At 40.1% G+C, this 21,232-nt stretch overlaps 3 protein-coding genes and 1 pseudogene across 3 annotated transcripts in view; 2 read left to right on the top strand and 2 right to left on the bottom strand.

The window, feature by feature from the left end:
* The window catches only part of LOC104432108 (bifunctional purine biosynthesis protein PurH), a 106,799-nt gene extending 100,321 nt beyond the window's left edge, over window positions 1–6,478 (top strand). Inside the window, exons 3-13 of the mRNA XM_039317181.1 lie at window positions 1,497–1,572; window positions 1,792–1,888; window positions 2,478–2,580; window positions 2,782–2,915; window positions 3,353–3,530; window positions 3,751–3,905; window positions 4,667–4,876; window positions 5,282–5,629; window positions 5,718–5,844; window positions 6,176–6,271; window positions 6,372–6,478. Of these exons, the coding sequence (XP_039173115.1) occupies window positions 1,497–1,572; window positions 1,792–1,888; window positions 2,478–2,580; window positions 2,782–2,915; window positions 3,353–3,530; window positions 3,751–3,905; window positions 4,667–4,876; window positions 5,282–5,629; window positions 5,718–5,844; window positions 6,176–6,271; window positions 6,372–6,478 (1,631 nt within the window). The remainder of the gene's footprint in view (window positions 1–1,496; window positions 1,573–1,791; window positions 1,889–2,477; window positions 2,581–2,781; window positions 2,916–3,352; window positions 3,531–3,750; window positions 3,906–4,666; window positions 4,877–5,281; window positions 5,630–5,717; window positions 5,845–6,175; window positions 6,272–6,371) is intronic.
* LOC120295724 lies at window positions 6,327–7,388 on the top strand (annotated as a pseudogene).
* A 19-nt stretch (window positions 7,389–7,407) lies between these two features.
* On the bottom strand, window positions 7,408–9,500 carry LOC104453704 (adenine/guanine permease AZG1-like). Its single transcript, XM_039317177.1, is given in 3 exon segments — window positions 7,408–8,295; window positions 8,297–8,436; window positions 8,714–9,500. Coding segments are annotated over 3 exon segments (1,815 nt in total).
* Window positions 9,501–18,482: 8,982 nt separating this feature from the next.
* On the bottom strand, window positions 18,483–19,810 carry LOC120295721. Its single transcript, XM_039317175.1, has 2 exons — window positions 19,731–19,810; window positions 18,483–19,191 (listed from the first exon to the last, which is right to left on the bottom strand). The coding sequence occupies exons 1-2, from the start codon at window positions 19,808–19,810 to the stop codon at window positions 18,483–18,485; spliced, it is 789 nt and encodes a 262-aa protein (XP_039173109.1).
* Window positions 19,811–21,232: the final 1,422 nt, after the last annotated feature.

The following is a 21,232-nucleotide window of genomic DNA, read 5'->3' as shown; positions in this document are numbered from 1 at the left end:
TGGTTGGTCGCCACCAATCATTGAGCGACCGACCGTGTTCGACAACCTCGGAGCTCTTGGCGAGGCTCGATCTTGCCTTGGCTGGGCGAGCTCAACCTCGCCGAGCCATCACTAGGTGATTGCTAGTGTGAGGTCTGCCTTGCCTTGGCTGGGCGCCTGGTGGTGGCTCGGCAAGGTTGAGCCTAGTCGATGGTCGGGCGAGCTCGGCCTAGCCCAACCAAGGCAAGGCCGACAAAAAGAAAAAAAAAGGAAAAATAAAATTAAATATTAAAAAATTAAAATAAACAAAAAAATTATTCAATTTTATCAAATGTATTTTTGTTCTTTTTCTATTCTAGGAACAGAAAAATTGTGCAGTTATTAAAATCGTTCCGAGAAACAATTTTTATACATAATCATTAGCAAACGTACCTAAGTGTTATTTAAACTCTCGTGATCATAAAAATTTATCGTAAGGTTCAATTATTATACTTGAGAAAGAGTATTTTTTTTTTTTATGTCGAGATTCGACCTAGCTCATTTTACAGAAGCACAGTACTCACTATACCTCATGAGAGATTGACCGAGCAACCATTAGCCGGGGCCCTCGCTTAAGTCACGGAACTGTTTTGGGAATTGTGACGGACTCTAGGAGTCAGACCTATGACCTGACGGTCAAGAGGCTAGTTCTCAACCAATGCAGCCATGCGTGAGTGGGTGAGAAAGAGTATTTCGTTCTTTGTTCTCTTCATAATTAGGAATTCAATTAATCCAAGCGTGGCAACTATATCTCCAACATTAATTAGCAAAATTTATTCTCAGGATAGAAAAGTGCAACTTCAAAGGCATTTAGCATCTTTCCTTTGTGCCTCTCGCACGTGCACACGACAGTCTTCCGGCGCCGCGCGAAAAGGTGAGGGGTTTGCTTGAACACTCGCAAAGCAAAACACAACAGTCAGCACAGCAGAGTAAAGCATGTTGGGTTCTCCCGCCGCCTCCACCTCCTCCACCTCCTCCTCCGCCGCCGCCGCCGCCTTCCCGAAGCTCTCTGCTTCACTCCACCACCACTCACCGGACCAGAACTCGCCTTTCCACCTCTCACCCGGTAGAAATTCCGGTTCAATTCGTTAATCTCAAACTTTTTGTTTTCTTTTCGTTTTGTCCTTCTCTCGTTGTGTGGGTTTTGGTCTCAGCTCTCGACTCTATCTGCTTTCTCTCCGTCTTGCCTCATGCGGGTTGCAGGTACCTGTGGTCTGTGTTCGACTTCAATCGTCTTCGTCGTGGCGCGCTGCTCCTCCGATTAAAGCCATGGCTGCCGAGGCTGAGATTCTATCCGCACCCGACAAGGAGCTGCGCCCTTCTGCTCCTCGTACCCCTCTTTTTCTCTCGCGTCTTTAGCTTCTTCGTTGATCTTATCATTCCAGATTATGAAGAGGGTCGTCGTTCTTTTTTCCTGGGCGTGTGCCCTTTTGTAAATGCAAAAAATCTGATTTTTTTTTCCTTTCTTCAACGTTCAGGGGGCAAGCAGGCATTGATATCTTTGTCTGATAAAACTGATTTGGCTTTTCTTGGAAAGGGCCTCCAGGAATTGGGGTGAGGACTTTAACTTGCACATTTTTCTTGTGTGCGTGTTCGTGGGCATGCGCATTTGTGTGTGTAGCTTAGGTGCTGAAGCCTCACTGTTTTTGTTGGATTTAAGACACGTCTCGTTGCTTGTGGATGGTATTTTTATACAGGGGTGCGCATAGTATAAGTACTTGTCGGGTTGGCACATTGAGTGTTCACTTTGTCTTAACCGATTAAAACATTTAGGTATGCTGTTGTCTCAACTGGAGGAACTGCATCTGCTCTGGAAAATGCCGGGTTGTCCGTCACCAAAGTGGAACAGCTTACCTGTTTCCCTGAGATGGTTATTTTCTTTGTCCCATACTTGCATTGTTTGTTCTTTTCTTTCTTTAGTTACCTCATCTTAGGAGGCTGATTATAACAAGTGATGACAACAGTCAAGATTGGCACTGCACTGATGCCATATAACCTGAAATCCCTCATTGCTTCAAGTTGTTTATCTAGGATCTTCACAGCTTTTGCTAACATTATCATGCTACATCAATTCTTGACAATGGTGGCATAGATCAGATACCTTAACCACTTCAGACAGCCCAAACTTTCCAGCTCATGACAAAGAAATCAATTTCAAGTCATTAATGCTTATCAAAGATTTTCAAGAGTTCCTCTACTGAGACCGTATTTTTGGATTTTCAAGATCACTATTTTCAGTTTGTACATTCCAAGTATTTGTCATGGTTGTCTCTTTGTGAGTGGTTGTGATATCTCTGTCTTTTGAGACATTTGACAGAGGATTTCCCTCTTTAACAATCACATATGATAATTTCATCTATTTTCCCTGCAACCAGGCACACACCACATAGAGAAGATTCTTCTTTTGGCAAAACGATTTAGATTTTAACTTGGGAATGTCACATTACTCTATTTAACAGCTGGATGGTCGCGTAAAGACCTTGCATCCCCATATTCATGGAGGAATCCTTGCTAGGAGAGATCAACAGCATCACATGGAGGCTCTTAATAAACATGGAATTGGTGAGTTTTCTTGTGGGTTTTATGGTCTTGTAAGTTTATGCAATCTGCATTTAAGGTGTTCACAAACAAATTCATATACTTGTACATGCTAATGTTTGAAGTAACATTCTGACAGTTTTTCAACTTGGAAATTCTGAGGACAAACAAATAATGTTCTTAGCATCATTTTACTATACTAAATGCAAGATGGAACTTGTGCAGGTACTTTTGATGTAGTGGTGGTTAATTTGTATCCTTTCTATGACAAAGTTACCTCTGCGGCTGATATTGAATTTGAAGATGGAATTGAGAATGTTGATATTGGTGGTCCTGCCATGATCAGAGCTGCTGCAAAGGTTTTTCACTATTCAATGTTCATGTTCATTGTTATTGAGCATGCACTTGTTTATGTTTCATTTTTGACCTCCTTGCTCATCAATTTGGATGTATGTGGGAATATGATTTTATTGGTGTCTTCAGTCACAGTGGGCTTGCTGATATTATGCAAACTTTGCTACAATGGCACTGTTTACTGAGACATGTAATTGATTGAGAGCATGGTAACTTTTACATTGAGATTGCATCACCAGGCTCTCTTCTTACTATCTGGGGAATGATTTCTTCTGCTTTTTGGCTAAAACAACAATTTCTCTTGTGATGCTTGTTAAATAATATACTATAATAGGTATGTCTAATATCAATATGCATGTGGTAGATTTTTCTGTAGTTTTGCATCGAGTACCATTATATATGCTTATAATCTGAATTGATGTCAACATTTGTCTCCTAACAGAATCATAAGGATGTCCTTGTTGTGGTTGATTCACATGACTACCCTGCACTGCTGGAGTTCCTGAAGAGTGATGGAGATGATCAACAGTTCCGTAGAAAACTTGCTTGGAAGGCCTTTGAACATGTTGCTTCCTATGATTCTGCAGTGTCAGAGTGGCTTTGGAGACAAACAACTGGAGGTATTTATCTGGTTCATGTTCTCAATTGATGTCATAGCTGCTAGGGCATTTAAAAATGCATGTGGGTCTAAACACATGCAAATGAGGGGCTTTTTTAGAAACTTGGTTCGGATGCATCCTTTAGTTTGTTTCCTTTGGAGATTGGTAATTTTAGTGGTTGTGTTACTCCGTTAGTTTTTGAACTGATTATGTAGAGGTTGACTACTCTTCTTTTTGATAGAGAAATTCCCTCCCAGCTTAACAGTGCCTCTATCTCTGAAAAGTTCTCTTCGTTATGGTGAAAATCCCCACCAGAAGGCTGCATTTTATGTGGATAAGAGTCTTGCTGAGGTTAATGGAGGTGGTATTGCGACTGCAATCCAACATCATGGAAAGGTGAGTCCTTGATTGTTATATGTTTAAATCTAAATCAATCTTTTGAGGATGCTGATATTGAAATGGATCTAGAAATTATCTAGCTTTTAAAATTTCATGAGATAGAGGAGGCAATTTCTAAAAATGGATCTTGTTAGAGAATTAAATCAACAGACCGTGCCTTCTTCTAATAGCTGAAACTTTTTGACAAATTGACAAAGGCCTTATGGAATCAATATTGTATCAGCGCAAGAGGTCCCCATTTCGAATCTCTCAGGCACTTTATTTGCTTCTTCAACATAGTGATCTTCAACCCTTTAATCTTTGGTAAAATGCTAGCCTGTCTCTTGTGGCAAATATAGAGCATTTAAATACCAAACTACTCCGTCTAACTGGGTAGCTCAAACTTGTGGTTTGGTTGGCAGTGATAAAATTCTATGAATCATTCTTAAGGAGCTTCTAGTTTCTTTTCTTTTCCAGGTCAACTATCTGTATATTTGAGTGTGCAGATTGCTAAGCTATAGTAAAATGCTGATATTTGTTAAGTTATAGTAAATGCTAATATGTTTTTCAAAGGAGATCAGCGCTAAAGGGGACTAATTGGCTTCCTTTTTAAACCATTCAACTGCATGTCTTTGAGATGAGATTAGATGCTCTTTAGAAGTGTTTGAGCAGTTGCAGGAGTCATTTGTCCCACAAAGTTCTTTTTCTTCATCAACAGATCGTAATAACGATAGCAGATCTATCTCTTATTTGTTGTGAATTATGTACCGATGCTGCAGGAAATGTCATATAATAATTATCTGGATGCAGATGCTGCATGGAATTGTGTATCTGAGTTTAGCAACCCTACATGTGTCGTTGTAAAGCACACAAATCCTTGTGGGGTGGCTTCCCGCAGCGATATTCTTGAAGCATACAGATTAGCAGTCAAAGCGGATCCAGTCAGTGCATTTGGTGGTATAGTGGCCTTCAATGTAGAAATTGATGAGGTAAATTCTTATTTCATTATGTAAGTGAAATAAAAATTCTTATTTCCTCATATTGCAGATTCACTGAATCCAAATATAACAAACTGAAAGAGACTTATCATTTTTTATTCATGTAGCCTCAAAGTGGAAGCTCATTCTTGAGTTGACTAGTTTGAGCTAAGAACTAAGGCAAATGTTAGGCCTATGGTCACATTCTTTACCATATGATAATTCGCTGATGAATAACAAGGAGCATGTGAGTAAACTTAAACATTGTTCAGCACGGGCATTCCTCAAAAATGAAACAAAAATAGTGGTGTAGATGCGGATCTCCTATTGTCGATTCAGGATTATAATATTTCACTTGCTAATGTTGATCAAGCTGAACACCAACACTATCCTCTCAATGCTGTACTGTGCATATAGAACTTGGCCAGGGAAATCCGGGAGTTCAGAAGCCCAACGGATGGTGAAACTCGGATGTTCTATGAGATTGTGGTGGCACCAAAGTACTCAAAGAAGGGGCTAGAGGTTCTCCGTGGGAAATCAAAAACGTTGAGGATCCTTGAAGCAAAGGAGAACAAGAAAGGGAAGCTTTCACTGAGACAGGTCGGTGGGGGGTGGTTGGCTCAGGATTCCGATGATTTAACTCCCGCAGACATCCAGTTCAATGCGGTCTCAGGGACAACTCCTCAGGAAAGTGAGCTTGAGGATGCTAAGTTTGCATGGCTCTGCGTTAAGCATGTCAAGAGCAATGCCATTGTCATAGCAAAGGTACTTTTGTAATGCCACTTTTGTTTTCTCTCTCTTTTGCTTGCAAGTTGATGGGAGAGCTGAATACTATTTTGTTGACTGTGGCCAGAACAAGTGCATGTTGGGCATGGGAAGCGGACAACCAAACCGTTTGGAGAGTTTGAGGATAGCTATGAGGAAATCAGGAGAGGAGGTCAAGGGGGCAGCTTTGGCAAGTGATGCATTCTTCCCATTTGGTAAAAATCAAGCTAATTTTTCTTATATTACTTGTGATGGTGATGGAATAGCCCACAATTATCAGTGGGAAAAACCCATCGCTGGCTTTAATGGCGTGGCTTATTATGCTGCCGATGGGACAACTGTTTTATGTTATGTACTTCTCTTACTTAACATCCATAAACGGTTAGGTGATCAGGGATACATTTTAGAAAATGACATGTGGAAGTCAATACCTAAACTGTGATTCACATGCTTGTACTGAAGTCTCGCATTTAATGTCAAGGTGGATTTAATAAGCTGAATGTCTGTTATCCGTCCATGATGGGTCTTTGTTCTGTTCATATGCAGCTTGGAACGATGCAGTAGAAGAAGCTTGTCAGAGTGGGATTGCTGTCATTGCAGAACCTGGCGGAAGCATCAGAGATCAGGACGCCATAGAATGTTGTATGGCGTCTCGCTTGTTTTCACTAATGTATGGCTGCACTTTCTCGCTTATCTCAAGGAAGATTTGCTCGCTTGTTTTCACTAATGTGAGGCACTTCAGACATTGATTCTGCACTTGACCTGTCTCCCCCTCCAATATCTCAAGGAAGATTTGCGGAAAGAAATCCCAGTGATTTTGTTCTTCGCTATAATGCGAGCAATGGGTGAATGTGTTTAGTACTAAAGATGATCTGTATGTGAGTTTTGCAGTCGTGCACTTGATTTATGTGATTGCTTTTGGCTCTATGTATCAGAGTCGCTGAAATGAGCACTTGCAAACCTTGCGACTGTTTTAACTTTTTGTGTTTTGAACATGTATCGAGACTGGGGGAATTAAGGCTTGCAATGGCTCGTGAACATGAGCATTGCTGCTGAGATGATCGACAAAGAGAAGGTTTTGAAAGTTGGAAGAATTGATCAGATTAAGCGAGAGATTTCGGTCATGAGACTAATTAGGCACCCGCATGTGGTGGAGCTTCACGAGGTCATGGCCACCAAGGCGTAGATTCACTTTGTCATGGAAAAGGCTGAATGCCGCTAGCTATTCAACAAGGTGACCAAAGGGAAACTGAAGGCCGTCGCCCAGAGACACTTTCGACAGCTAAATTGCTGCTGTCGGTTGTCACATCCGAGGCATCTGTCACCGTGCCTAGAAACCAGAGAATCTGTTCTCCGATGAGAATGGGAAATTTGAAAGGTTTCGGACTTTTGATTCAGCACGCTCACTATATCAAATTGTCCAGATAGGTTGCTGCGCGACTTCTGGGACCCCTAATGCTACTCCGTCCAAAGGGCTGTGATGGATCCAAAGCTGATGTTTGGGCGTGCGGCGTGATCTTTTCTGTTCTATTTGCTGGTTACCTCCCCTTTCAGGATTCTAAAATCTCATGGAGATGTATCGAAAGATTGCAAAAGGAAGAATTACGAATTTCCAAACTGGTTTGCCCTGGATGCGTGTTGACTCCTTTTGAAGATCTTCGATCCAAAACCAAACACGAGAATTTCAATGACCAAGATCCTCCAAAACTACATGTATTCATTGATCTCACACCAGAAACAAGGAAGAAAAATAACGTGACGTATGGCTAAGTCTACACTTAAGTATTCTCATCAGTGTCATCCCAAAAAAATGTTGAATCATTCGCTATCGAAAGCAAAACAGAAACGGTGTTTTTCAATTTGTTTTTTTTGTGCACTTCATATTTACGTTTGAACCAAGCTTCAAGAACCTTGTCACGCCCGCGAATGCTGTTTTCATTCCCATTCGAAGCCTCGTTGCCCGGGTTGCATTGCCCCATGTGTCTCCAAATCTCGTACCTCCCCAAGATTTTCCGGCCCCAGTCTCCGACGTGCAAGACGACGTACATCCCGATGCCGCCGATCATGCCATAGGCTATGGAGTACGTCAACGGCATGAGGATTATCGTCACAAACTCCGGAATCGCTTGCCTCATGTCCTCCCACTCAATCTCCACCACCGATGTCATCATAAGCACCCCCACCAGGATAAGTGGCGGCCCCACCGCCCACACGGGAATCGAGGCAAGCAACGGCCTGAAGAAGAAGGCCAGGAAGAAGTAACCCGCCACGGTTATTGCCATTAGCCCAGTCCGGCCGCCTTCCTTGATCCCCGTCGACGATTCGATGAATGTTGTCACAGGTGAAGTCCCGAGTAGCGACCCTACTATGATTGACGATGCCTCGGACGTGAAAGCAAAGTATTGGCCCTTGAAGTCACCATTTGCATCTGTGAAGCCGGCGAATTTGGCCATCGAGTACAGTGTCCCCGTGGTGTCGAGTATGTCGACACATAGGAACGTCACTAGAGCCTCCCAGAAACTGGCTTTGTCGATGTCCTTGAAGCTCAAAGCTCCGGCCGTGGTCTTGATCGAGTGGACGTCCATAACCTGCCTGAAGTACTGGTAGTGCAACTTCCCTTGCTGTGTGTCCGGGAACACTGTGACGGCGGTGTTCCGGAGCCACGAAGACGACCGTGACGAAGATGATGCCGTATATCATCGCCCCTTTGACGTTATTCACCAGGCAATATGCGATTATTATGAACCCTACTATGCCAAGCCATAAGGTTGGGCTTTCCATGCGATTACCCAAGCACATTATGTCACCTAATACGGAGAATTACTTAGTGAGCCCACGTAATTCGTTGTTAAGCAGTTTAGGAAAGGCAAGTCATCTTAATTTGTCCTAAAGATCATGATATATCGTCCTAAAAAACTGATGAGCCATTGAGATGTACTTTGGCCATGATGATATGTCATGATAATGACATCTTGTATGTAAGGTATGCATAATACTTCTCCACCTAAGTATGTCATCTTGTACTTTTTCAGGAAGTTATCTATATGTGATTGAGTGACTCGATTGGCTAAATGGATATCTCACCTGAAACAGTGCCTTGAGGCGCCATGCCACCTGTGCCACTGGCCAACATCACGACAGGGACTAGAGCCACTTTAGAAGATATAGGGCAGCCTCCAAGCGTGACTAGAGTCGAAGGACTGTAGCCAATGAGTCCGATTCCTTGATTGTTTTGTAACCCGATGAATGCGAGAAACAAGCTGATACCCGCCATCGAGGAAACCTGGACGGTCTTCAGGACCAGCTGTGCGAGTTTTGCTCGTAATCCGACCGCCGACAGCAGAGGAAAGATCTAGCCTTCGATGAATATGGCCGCGAGGGCACTTTTATAAGGTACTTTACCAGACCCGTGGAACCCGACCACGGTATAAGCGAAGTAGGCGTTTGTGCCCATGCCTGGAGCCAAGCCTAAGGGAAGATTGGCCAACGTCCCCATCAGGAGACACCCTATTAAAGATGACACTGTGGTGGCCACGATTAGGTCCATCGGGGGAAATTTGCACGACTCGTCAGGCAAGACGATTTGGTGGGTCGGGCCAGTGCAGCTCGACACAGGAATTGCGTGGTTGGAGAAGAGCTCGATGGAGTCCTTGACAGAGCAAGTGCCGCCCGAGTCGGTCAGGATGCTGGCATTCACCGCCAGTATGCAGGCTATGGTGAGGAAGGTGGCCGTGCCGGCCCGCACCTCGGTGCTGAAGGTGGTGTTCCGCTCCGTGAGCTTGAACTGCTTCCCGACCCGGGTGTCAGCAACGTACGAGTCAACCCGGCTCAGGAGCGACCGCCTATTCTTCATCTCCCTTGGTGCTGCCATCTCGATTTCCTTGTACACTCCTTTTGTCTTGAGGTACCTAAAATTAGTTTTTAACCTCTCAAGACAAAGAAGGAGAGTCGATATAATCATTTTGGGTCGTGAGGGATTTGTCTATGTAGCGATGGGGATGGGCCACTTTGGCTAAAGAATGAATGTTGAAATAACTACAATCATCGTTGATTACTCCTAAGCCTGTGGTGAGATACTCTAGTTTTGGTCACGTTTTGATGGAAACGAGACCAAGCGCATCTTGGCTCATGCAAGATACGGTACAAATCGATCCCTTGAGTGCACGTAGGACGTATACGAGGAGGAACGACTGGTTTAATTAGCACTACGACAGACAGAAGGGCCAGAAAAGAGAACATAAGCTAAGCTTATTAAGGTTGTCTCCATTGTCTTGGAATGCTTCTTACTTTGTGGGCGAAAACTGCTCGTTTTCGATGGACACGGGGACTTACATTAACAGTCAAATTTCATGTCAATTGCTTAAAACGTGTGCCTCTAGATCAAGAAACTAAATGGTTTCTGATGCCCCTGTTAGAATCCTTTAAACAATGTGCAAACCCTGCCAAAAGTACGGATTTTTTCAATCCACAGTAGTAAGTTTTATTAACTCTGTTTTTTTTTTTTTTTGGAAAAATGATGGTATAAGTATTACAGCTTTTGTACTAACGTTTACTTTGGTGCCAAAATTTTCATAAGATCACTTAAGTGCCACTTAAAAAAACAAATCACTTTAAGTGTCAATTCTAATTCAAGACACAGAAAATCTGACATGGCAATGTTGTTCTGATTAATGTGACTCACCAGCATGTCCAATTAGTATTAATAACAAAAAATGATGCCATTTGACACATGTTTTACCCAAATTCAACCTTTTTCCTCAAACCTTGACCTCACAATAGATGATTTGGGGAAAAATTGAACTTCATCTCATACCTTAACTTTATAATCATGGATTTGGGATAAAATTAGTAATTGAAACTTGTAATAAAGCTCCTACTACTTCACTCGTATGATTTTGTCTCACAGGAATTTCAATTTTTACAGGAGCATTTTGAGGAAGGGAATGAAGTTGAGGGAGAATAGGAGGACAACGTCACCCTTGCGGATGCCCATGACGGGAAGCTGGGAGGTGAGGAAGTCGACGGAGAGGTAGAACTTGCAGAAGGGGCGAGGAGGCTGGAGCAGTCGTCGATGAAGGCCACGGAGCCGCGGACTGAATAGGAGGAGATGAATGTGGTGATGTTGAGGGAGAGGTTGGGAGAGAGGAATGGTTGCATTGCCGCCGGTGGAGTTGGAGCTGTATTTGCAGCGGTTTGGTCGTCATTGAAGAGGAATCCTTCATTGTTGAGAGCTTGAACTTAAGCCAAGCAATCTTTGTTCTTGGATGAGAGAGAGAATGAGTTTTAAGTCATCATCGCCCATGTCGGACTTTTTTTTTTTTTTTCAAAAAGCAACATAGAGATTAAAATTTCACAAAAAAAAAAAAAAAGAAACCACAGGGATAAATTGCTGAAATTTATAGTCAAAGACACTTAAGTGATGGTTTTTCTCTAATTTGGCGTGTAAGTGATCTGACGAAAAATTTGGCACCAAAATGAATATCGTACAAAAATTATGACACTTCCATTGTCTTTTTTTCCTAAAAAGAATTTTTCAACGACTGAAATAGGGGCAAATAAGCATGCAAACTGTTAAAAAACAAAAAAGTCAGATGATTTTTGGTCCATGGTTAGACACCTAACTAATCATCATTAACAAAGATGAATACAAGTTGGTAAGCGATAATAAAAATTGATAGATAAAAAGAAATCAAATAAATATTGACAAGTAACTCAAATTGAAAGTAGGTAAGCCAATAAAAATATGTAAAATCAAGAAAAGTAAACGTTAGTCACTGGTAAAATAAAGAATAATAAGTTTGCTTGATCTAAATCTATGGAACTAGGAAGGCCCCCATTGCATAAAGTTGTTTGGGAAATAGTTTGCTTGCCAAAAAGAGAGGGAAAACTAGGGTTGCTCGATCTAAATCTATGGAACAAAGTTTTCTTGGGCTGCAAGCTCTAGAGACTCATAAATTTTCCATTTGTCTTCCTTATGAAGTAAGTGGGTTCATAGTACCAAATGTAGAGACATTTTGACTATGCAGCTTGAAATCAAAGGTAATATGGCATGGAGTTGGCATGGTATTCTTAAATTAAGACTGACTTTATCTTCAGCCATATCTAGGCAAAGTTATTGTTACAAAAAGTTATACAATAAACTCAAGAGCATGGGACCGGCTGTGGGATGGTATCAACTAAATGGATAAGTGGGGTTAGCAAACATAATTTTATTGGGTGACTAGTTTGTATAGATAGATTACCAATAGCGGAGATCATATCATGTTGGATGCCTATGGTGAGAATCCATTGTAATTTGTGTTTGGTTGGTTTGGAAAATCGAATCATCTATTCTTTCACTGCACCTGGATTGGAAGCATATGGCATATTATCCTTATACAATACGGAATCCATTATTTTTTAGGAGGATGAAATGATGAACTCCAATGGATGATTAGAGCTACCAAAAGCAAGGACTTGACAGCAAAGGCTTCTCAAGGTAACTTTCTTAGAAACTATTTATTGCATTTAGATGGAACGTAACTATAGACGTTTCCAAAGCAAGTCAAATTATGTCCCCATTCACATTACAAAAACCATTCCCAAACAATATAATATTAGCTACCATATGGAGACTCCCTCACTCCATTCTTTCACATTCTTAAATATCTTTATAATGCTAGGGAATGTCCCTAAACTCTTGTACGTCATCTTATAAATGAATCTTACATTTCAAATAAAAAAAAATTTTAAATTTGCAAACTGTTGAAAAGAATTAAAATTTTCTAAAAGTATTGGTGGTAAGTTACCAATATATTCCAAGAAAATATGTAACCAGTAATTTCTCCGTTGATATCCGTCGACAACTAAACAAACTTCTTCAAAAATCTACCAGTACCGGGGAAAATTGTTCTGTTCTTTCGTATACAGAGCAGTAGTAGTGTCCGGTCGAAAGCATTCATTTCAACCGAGTTTTGAAGGGTTGCAAAGTGCTTGGGGGAAGATGATCTTCCAAGCATGGAAATAGGCCCATAGAAAAATATTGGGCCTAGCAGCCGGACCGATCTAGTCCGATTGTAATTTGTGAGCATGCATGCGTTGGGTGATTGGTGTTTTTTTTTTTTAACTTGGGATAATCACAAAAACCATCTTCTAAGTTTAACCATCGTATCGATTAACATCCTCTGCTTTTAAAACGTACAATCAGCATTTCACGCCTCAAATCCCTAATCTTGACTACACAGAGTAAAATGCCATCCTGCACAATGGAGCCAAGAAAACCCAACTAGCTCTAATCGCACGTCCCCTCGTTAGAATCACCAGCGGGCGCTATGGCAACTCAAGTGGCCTCGATTAATGGTGAATCGACATCCAACATGCCTAACCTGGCTGGCTTTGATATGAGAGTAGATAGTTCCATCTTGGTTGGCCGTCGACGCATTCTCATTCGATCCGATCACGCCCTACCTGCTTTGGCACTGCTTAGAAACGCATCATGCTAATTTAGGATGTCGCAAGATTTATCTATCATCACAAAATCTCATAAATTGGCTAATCGAATCCGTGATACATCCGAAAGCTGGCACTTCGGTCTACCTAACGACCACCTAGATCATTTTTTCCAACGGAGTACACGTGATTGAGCCAAGCCATGCGTTCCCAGACACTCCCATGTGGGGAGTACCCGAGGAACACGCCCTGACAAAATGCCGATTGCTTTCCCGAACAGTGACATTTCAAGACCGGACAATTTCGAGTTCCTTTTCGGCGAGTCGTGTGTTTTGTCCGCAACCTACAACAAGAGGTCCCGATTGTACGTAAAAAGGTTAAATCTCATCCAGCTTTCGCGCAGTGATTTGATGATGACTCTGTCTCGCTCCATAAAGTTCCACCCGCCATCTGTACAATCCGCCAGCAATGGCGTCCTCCCCTCCCATCTCTGTTCTGCGTTAAAAGTTTCGCAGACCCACGTTCTGTTTTTCCATTGCAAGTAGAAAAATTGCAACGTTGCCCATCCGTTGATTAATACATGATGAATACAAGATATATACATTATCTTTTTACCAAGAATTAATACATGATTTACAAGATGAAATATTTTCACCTGTAATCCGAGTACTTTAGCAGATGTGAATGGACAAAGACATGGGACTTTCCACTGAAATATGTCTTCTATCTATCAATTTAAAACCAATCTTTGTCTCACTCTTTCGTTTCTCCATAAAAGAAAATGGATTTATTTCAAATTACCCATGTGTTAAATGGTTAAATGACATAACAAGGTATGATTAGTGTATCTCTCATACCCCAATTCATTATCCTTCATTGTGCATAAAATTGTCCATTTTCTTTACATAGACAATCATCTAAGTTAACGCATGCATGACATTAGTAAATACAGACTTGAGCATTTAAGAGTCTTTGCAAAATAAGGTCATGAGGCTTTCTCTATTCATGGCGCACACATTTCATAAGTCCAGTTCTATACAAACCTTGATTCCTCATATTTTCTTGAAATTTCATATTTTTTCATAAAATTCTTTCTGAAAAGTTATGTAGAATCAAAAGAATTGTGCTAAAAAAATTTGTCAAAGTGATGAGACACACTCTAAAAGTCTCATCCTCTCAAAGTTGTTGCAAAAGTTACATAGAATAAAAAATAAAAAATAAAAAGATCGCACAAAAATTTGTCAGAGCGATGAGATATACACTCTGAAAATTTTGCTCTTTCACACTTTTTATAATAGGACAAACAACAAGGGACACATTATAGTAGTTCGATTTCTCCTATTTTTTAAAAATTGTGTTTTTTTCGTGAAATTCTTCTTGAAAAAATATATAGAATCAAAAGAAATGTCATCCAAAAAAGTTGTCCAACTAATGATATATGTACTTTGAAATCTTCGCCTAGATTTGCGGATCACAAATAGTGTGACCACGTGGCCACCATGGCCTATAACCTTTTTCTCTCTGTGTGAGTTCACTTTGGGTCATGAGCAAACCTCGACACGGTTAGTGCGGCGTTACCTTGCTGTGCGTCCGTTGAGTGGACAGATTTCTTGTCTCAACATGTTGGGGAGCTTGTGATGACGATCTCACTAACCTTGGATTTTTCTCTCTTTTTTTTTTCTTTTTTTTTTTTTGTCAACTTATTCTGAAATGCTCAGTAACAGAGTAGAATGAAATGGAGGGACCAAGTTGCTCTTCATTCTTTTTGAATAATTTGTCATTCAATTTGTTATTTCTAGTGAAAACTTTAAGCAAAAATTTGTATCAATACATTCTTTCTAAAGGCCAAAAACTAAAACCCAAGGTATCTTCACACTAATGTCAATGAAAAATCAACATCTAAAGCATTCTTTTCAACCAAAGACAAGCTTCACCTATTCTTTCTTTCTTTCTTTCTTTCTTTCTTTCTTTCTTTCTTTTTTGGCATTTTAATATCTATGTATATGTCTGGTTGTAATTGCTGTGGCGGGCGGTGAAAGTGAACGTTGTTTTAAAGTCGCATGAGATTGTATGAAAACCTAGTATTAGCAGTGTAAAATATTAGGAAAATGTCGACAAGTACAACCCACGGATTCACCTATCATAAAGAAATGCTTTTTTCGTAAAAAGAAGAAGAAAAAATGGAGCAATTTCTTATTCATGAGGAACCCTCTTGGGTGACTTGATATGTACTGCAAGGAATCAATTGGTACCTACTTGCACTTATCTCATTATTCAATTTTTAATATTAAATGTATAAATAATGCAACACCTACTCCCTCAAGTATGACTTGTAATCCCGATAATGTGTTTTATATATTCTTTGGTGGGTGGATACAAAGAAACTTCCCAAGGAAGTTCTCCCACATGCTCTTTGGTGCTGAGCTCATGCTTGTGTCCAGTCAAAGTGTGTAGATCGTTTGTGTGAAAATCAGCATTTTGCAAAGATTAAAAATGAAGCACTAATAATATTTGATTTTTTTTTCTTTTTGGGGTAAAATGTAAGTATTATGAAGTAGATGAAGTGCAATAGCTTACAGACATCTTCGTATTACAAATAAAGCTAATAATTCAAAAAGATGGAGGTAAAAAGTCTTCTTATAGTGGTCAATACAATATTTGTCTGGGAAGATTTAATTTTTGTGCTGCTCAACCTCTTACATTCTTACACACATTAGCTAAAATAATGTTTGATTTTTTTAGCTTTCTTGATCACAGTTGACTTTCCGCAAGCGTATTATAGCTCATATACAAGGACCGAGACATTCGTAGTTCATCTTTATTATTGTTGCATACATTTGAATATTCAGAATTTTTTTGAATTATTATTAAAGAGTTAGCACTATTCACGAAAGTAAACTATTATAAAATGTTAATAAAGAATGACCTGAGTATAATTCCTATTGCTTCACAACTGCCGTTCATTTCTCCCAATAGCGACAGCATCGACACATCGAAGAAAATGGATTTGTTCCCAAATTACCCATGTATTAAATGCAATGACGGACTCGCCATGTATTAATGTTGATAAAATGGAAAGACCAAGTTACTTTGTTAGATTTTTCTCTCTATTTTTTATTTGTGGTGATTCATCAGATCTATTCTTACATGGCCAAAACACTATAAAATTTAATCTCTTGATCAAATTAATAATTCTGATAATGTCGAATAATGATCAGTTAAATATAGGAGAGTTGACAACAATGTGTCAATTAATAATGACTTGCACTTATATCATTATTGAGTATTTAAAAATTCAATCTATCAATAATGCAACAGCTGCTCTCCCTCCAATTGAGTTGCAATCAGAATAATATTTTATTTAATTTTTCGGTTGATACAAAAGAAACTTGGAAAGTCATGTATATCGCTTATATTCAAGGACCGAGAACATTCTTCGTCCATTTTTATCATTGATGCGTACATGGAAAGTTTCGAAATTTTGCGAACGAGAAAAGAAGAGAACTGATAATTTTGGTTGGTTATTTTCAATTTTAAACTTTCTTAATCCCAGTTGACTTTCGGCATGTATATAACTCTCATTCAAGGACCAAGACATTCTGATTATAGTTGCGTACATTTGAATATTCGGAATTCTGAGGATGAAAATTTGAAGATAATTCATTATTTTGGTTTGTAATTTTTAATCTTTAACTTTCTTTAATCACGATTGACAGTCGGCGAGTATATAGCTCTTATGCAAGGACGAAAGACTTCTTGGTCCGTTTTTATTTGTGTTTTTTTTCTGCTAAAGCTTAGTCCATTTTTATTATTATCGTGTACATGTGAACATTCACAATTTTGCATATGAAAATTGAAGAGAACTGATAATCCTCGTTTATTATTGTCAATTTTAAATTTTCAGTTTTCAATTCTATTAATCCCAATTGACTTTCTACGAGAATTATAGCTCATACGCAAGGACCAAGACATTTTTAGTCCATTTTTATTTTTGTTTTGTACATGTGAGCAATTTAGGAGTGAGCATCGGTCTAGGATCCTTGGACCGCCCTGGACCAGCCCGACCCTATCAGTCCTGGTCCGATTCCTAAGGGGACTAAATTGGTCTTTGGTCCTAAAATTCTCAGACCGGCACTATGCAGGTTGGTCTTCAATTCTAGGAGTTTAGAGTTTGTCCAATCCTAACTATATAATTTTTATTTATATATAATATATTTTAGATATATTATACATTATATATCTAATATATAAGATATAATATTCTTACATCTATTATAAAGAGCAAACTCTAACTTAAATAGCATTACCCTAACTTAAACAGCATTAAACAGCATTAAACAGCATCGAACGACGTTGTCCTCCTCTAGTACTCTTGTTGTCCTTTCTTTTTATCCTCTTCAATTTTTACATGAAAGAAACAACTTTTCGCTCATGAGCAACCTTGCCCTGCTTGCCACACGAGTCACCCCACTCACCACTCAACACCCACACCGCTTGCCACTTGCTGCTCTACACTCACATCACTCACATCACTCACCTCTCTTCACCGACCTCGCTCGTTGCCGAGTAAATCAGATGGAGACAAAGCCCTAATTAGAAACTCTCTTTGCTCATGAGAAACACTCACCATTTGCTGCTCGCCTCACGACTTGCCTCTATTCACTCACCTCACAGCTTGACCTTGTTTCATGGCTCATCCCTATTGATGGATATGCAATAAAAATAATAGGTTTCTCTTTTCAGGGACTACAAAAAATGAAACAAAAAATTTTCACCAAAAAAAAAAATGAAACAAAAAATTTTCAGTTGGTCCCAAATCGGCTCTGAAACCGGACCAAACCTATAGGATCAATCTAGTTCTTAGTCCTAGGCTCAATTGGATCAATCTTAGGTCCAACACTATGTGGGTTGGTCTCTTGAGTAAGGTGCTGGACCGGCCTAACTCGGACCATGATTACCCTAGTGAGTATTCAGAATTTTATGGATATAGCTCATAAAAAAGGACCAAGACATTGTTAGTTCATTATAATTATTGTCGTACATATGAGTATTCGGAATTTTACGGATAATTATTAAAGAGTAGCAGCATTTAAGAAAGTAAACTGTTATAAAATGTTAATAAAGAATGGCCCAAGTGTAATTCCTATTGCTTAAAGATTAGATGAATGCGTGACCACCTCCAGCTTGAATCTTTTTAATTTTGTGTCAAATCACTAACTTTGTAAGTGTTATATCAACTTTTCTCTTGTTAAGTTATAAACTAGTTTTAGGGTACCAATTATTTGAGTTCGTTACCAATATTTCTTTGGTTTTTCTTATTTAACAACTTTTCAATTCGGTTATTTAAGTGGGAGTAGCATTGAAAATTCGATCAAGTATAGGTTAGTAATTTGATTTTTTTTTTTTGTTCGAAAACAGCCATATATTAATCACGCATCACAGAGGTTACAGCAAGATCGGATAGTACAATATCTTGCAAGAAAGATGGTATCCGAAAGACCCAGTTCGGAGGAAGTAAGGAGGCCCGATGGGCCTTTACTACAGAGTCCGCTAAAGCATTGGCTTCTCTATGACAGTAGAGCAGATGGAGATTAGGGCACCGAAGCTTCAATCTTAGGGTTTCGTCGAGGATAGGTCGCAGCTCCCACGGGCGTCGTTCAGGATCACAAAGCGCATCCACACATACCAAACTGTCTGATTCCATAATGATCCGCTCCATCTCGAGACCCCGCTGGAGAAGAAATTTGAGCGCGGAATTGAAGGCAATAGCCTCGGCTTGTAGGGCAGAGGAAACATGAACAGAGGAGGCGAATCCATCGATTAAATGGCCCGTTGAGTCCCTGCACACGCCAGCCACTGAAGCTTGGTCGGACAGCGAAAGGTAAGATGCATCAATGTTGATTTTTATGACTCCAGGATCTGGTGGGCGCCATCTGTGGTTGAGAATACGCTGGTTTAAAACAGGGCACGAATTGGCAGAAGCTAAAATACGTCTGGAATGGGTCTCCGCAATTGCTAGCTGCACAACTTGTTCGACATCTAGCTGCGTTTGACGGAAGAGGAAATTATTTCGAGCTTTCCAGATGTACCAGAGGATGTTCGCAACCATAGCCAAATCCGGTAAGTCAGATTTTCTGTCAACAAATTGAAGTAGCCAGTCCTCAATGCGATGAACCCCCGTTGTAGAAATGTTGATTGCTAGATCTGGATGCATCCAAACATCATAGGTCCAAGGACATAATAAGAAGAGATGTTCTGGGGTTTCGGGTACATGATGATCGCACATATAACAAGTAGGCTCTGTCAAAATATGACGCTTATATAAGTTTTCTCTAGTCGCTAATGCATTACTACAGATAGACCAGAGAAAGGACCTTATTTTAGGCATAGTGCGGATTTTCCAGATAGCATTCCATAGTCTGCGGGGTGGCCGAAAAGAGGAAGAGGCCTGGTTAGAATTTGAGTTGATTTGCTGGCGTCTGAGCTTATTGTAGCAATTTTTGACTGAGAAAAGACCATCCTGCCTTCCAATCCATATTAGTTTATCCTGGGTACAGTTAGGGCGAATAGGAATGGATAATATCTCCTCCACTCTTCGATGATCAAAGTGCTGAGTTAAAAGAGAAATATCCCATGAGTTTGAAGCGGCTAATATAAAACCAGAAACCCATACAGGTTCATCCCTAGGAGCAGGACCTCCAATAACACCACTAGGTAACCAGGGATCCTCGCGAACTTTAATTTGAGTGCCATTTCCCACAGACCATAAAACTTTATCAGCAATAGATTCCCGACCTAGTAAGATGCTCTTCCAACTCCAAGATGGTCTAGAACTCCGTAGCAAGATGCCGTAAATCCTTATCTTGAAAATATAGACCTTTGAGAAGCCTACTAGATAATGAATTTGGATTCTCGGACTAAACGCCAAGCTTGTTTACCCAGAGAGCTCTATTGAAAATCATAAGGTCACGAAAACCTAATCCCCCTTCATCTTTCCTTCTCTTAATGCACTCCAGCTCTTCCAATGTATGCCTTTCTTGCTATAATCTGACCGCCACCGAATTTAGCTACTTTTTTATCTATTGCTTTACAAATAGCTGTAGGGATTTTGAAAATCGACATGGCGTAATGGGGTATAGGTTGCACAACAGATTTTATAAGGATCTCTTTGCCCCCTTTTGAAATAAGCTTTTCCTTCCAGCCTTCGAGTTTGGAATGCACTCTACCCATAAGCCAAGAAAACAGTTCCTTTTTAGATTTGCCCCAATCTGAAGGAATTCCTAGATATTTGCCTGTTTTATGTAAGATAGGAACTCTAAGGGCTCCAGCTAGGCTTGCTTTCAAAGCAATAGGACAATCTGAGCTACAAAACAACCCTGATTTATTCCGGTTTATAGCCTGACCTGTAGCTATACAGTATTCATTTAGAACAGCAGCTAAGTTCTGACATTCCATAAGTTTGGCATCAAGGAAAAAGATGGCATCATCAGCGAAAAATAAGTGGGAAAGAGTGGGGCACCTTTGATTAAAAGTTATACCTTTAAGATTTCCAATCTCCATTGCATTCTTGATAAGAGATGTTAGAGCATTAGTCATCAAGATAAACAGGTACGGCGATAACGGATCACCCTGTCGAAGGCCTTTGGTAGGATGGAAGAACGGTAGAAACTCTCCATTTAATTTGACGTCGTAAGACATCAGAGATGCATTGGAATATCCAGCCAACCCATTTAGTATGAAAGCCAAGTTTTAGGAGATAATCACGGAGAAAATCCCATTCAACCCTGTCATATGCCTTCTGCATATCTAGTTTCAGCACTGCATAAAAGTTCTTTCTACGTTTTCTGATTCTAAGCTGATGTAAAACTTCATGAACCAGCATGACATTATCTTGTATTTGGCGACCTCCAACAAAAGCCGTTTGTTCTAGTGCTATCAACTGTGGCAGCCAAATTTTGAGTCGGTTGGCAAGAATCTTGGATATAATCTTATAAATAAAGTTGCAGAGGCTAATAGGGCGAAACTGATCTAAACGTTCGGGGTGAGGGATCTTAGGAATTAGGGAAATAGCAGTGCGATTATACTCCGGTAATAAAACCCCTGTATGAAAGAATTGTTTCACAGCTAATGTGATGTCTTCTTGCAGGATATCCCAATGAGCACGATAAAACAGAC

The sequence above is a fragment of the Eucalyptus grandis genome, chromosome 1 (assembly GCF_016545825.1).
Source record: "Eucalyptus grandis isolate ANBG69807.140 chromosome 1, ASM1654582v1, whole genome shotgun sequence".
Taxonomy (NCBI): Eukaryota; Viridiplantae; Streptophyta; class Magnoliopsida; order Myrtales; family Myrtaceae; genus Eucalyptus; species Eucalyptus grandis.
The sequence above is the reverse complement of the archived record's forward strand: the minus strand, read 5'-3'. Positions and strand labels throughout refer to the sequence as shown.

Bases quoted from the DNA above. Each gene is read 5' to 3' on its own strand.
- LOC120295721 (XM_039317175.1), bottom strand. From the start codon at position 19,810: ATGGCACTCAAATTAAAGTTCGCGAGGATCCCTGGTTACCTAGTGGTG. The intron at 19,192-19,730 runs GTATGGGTTTCT...ATTTGTTGACAG, and splicing joins CTGCTCCTAGGGATGAACCT to AAAATCTGACTTACCGGATT.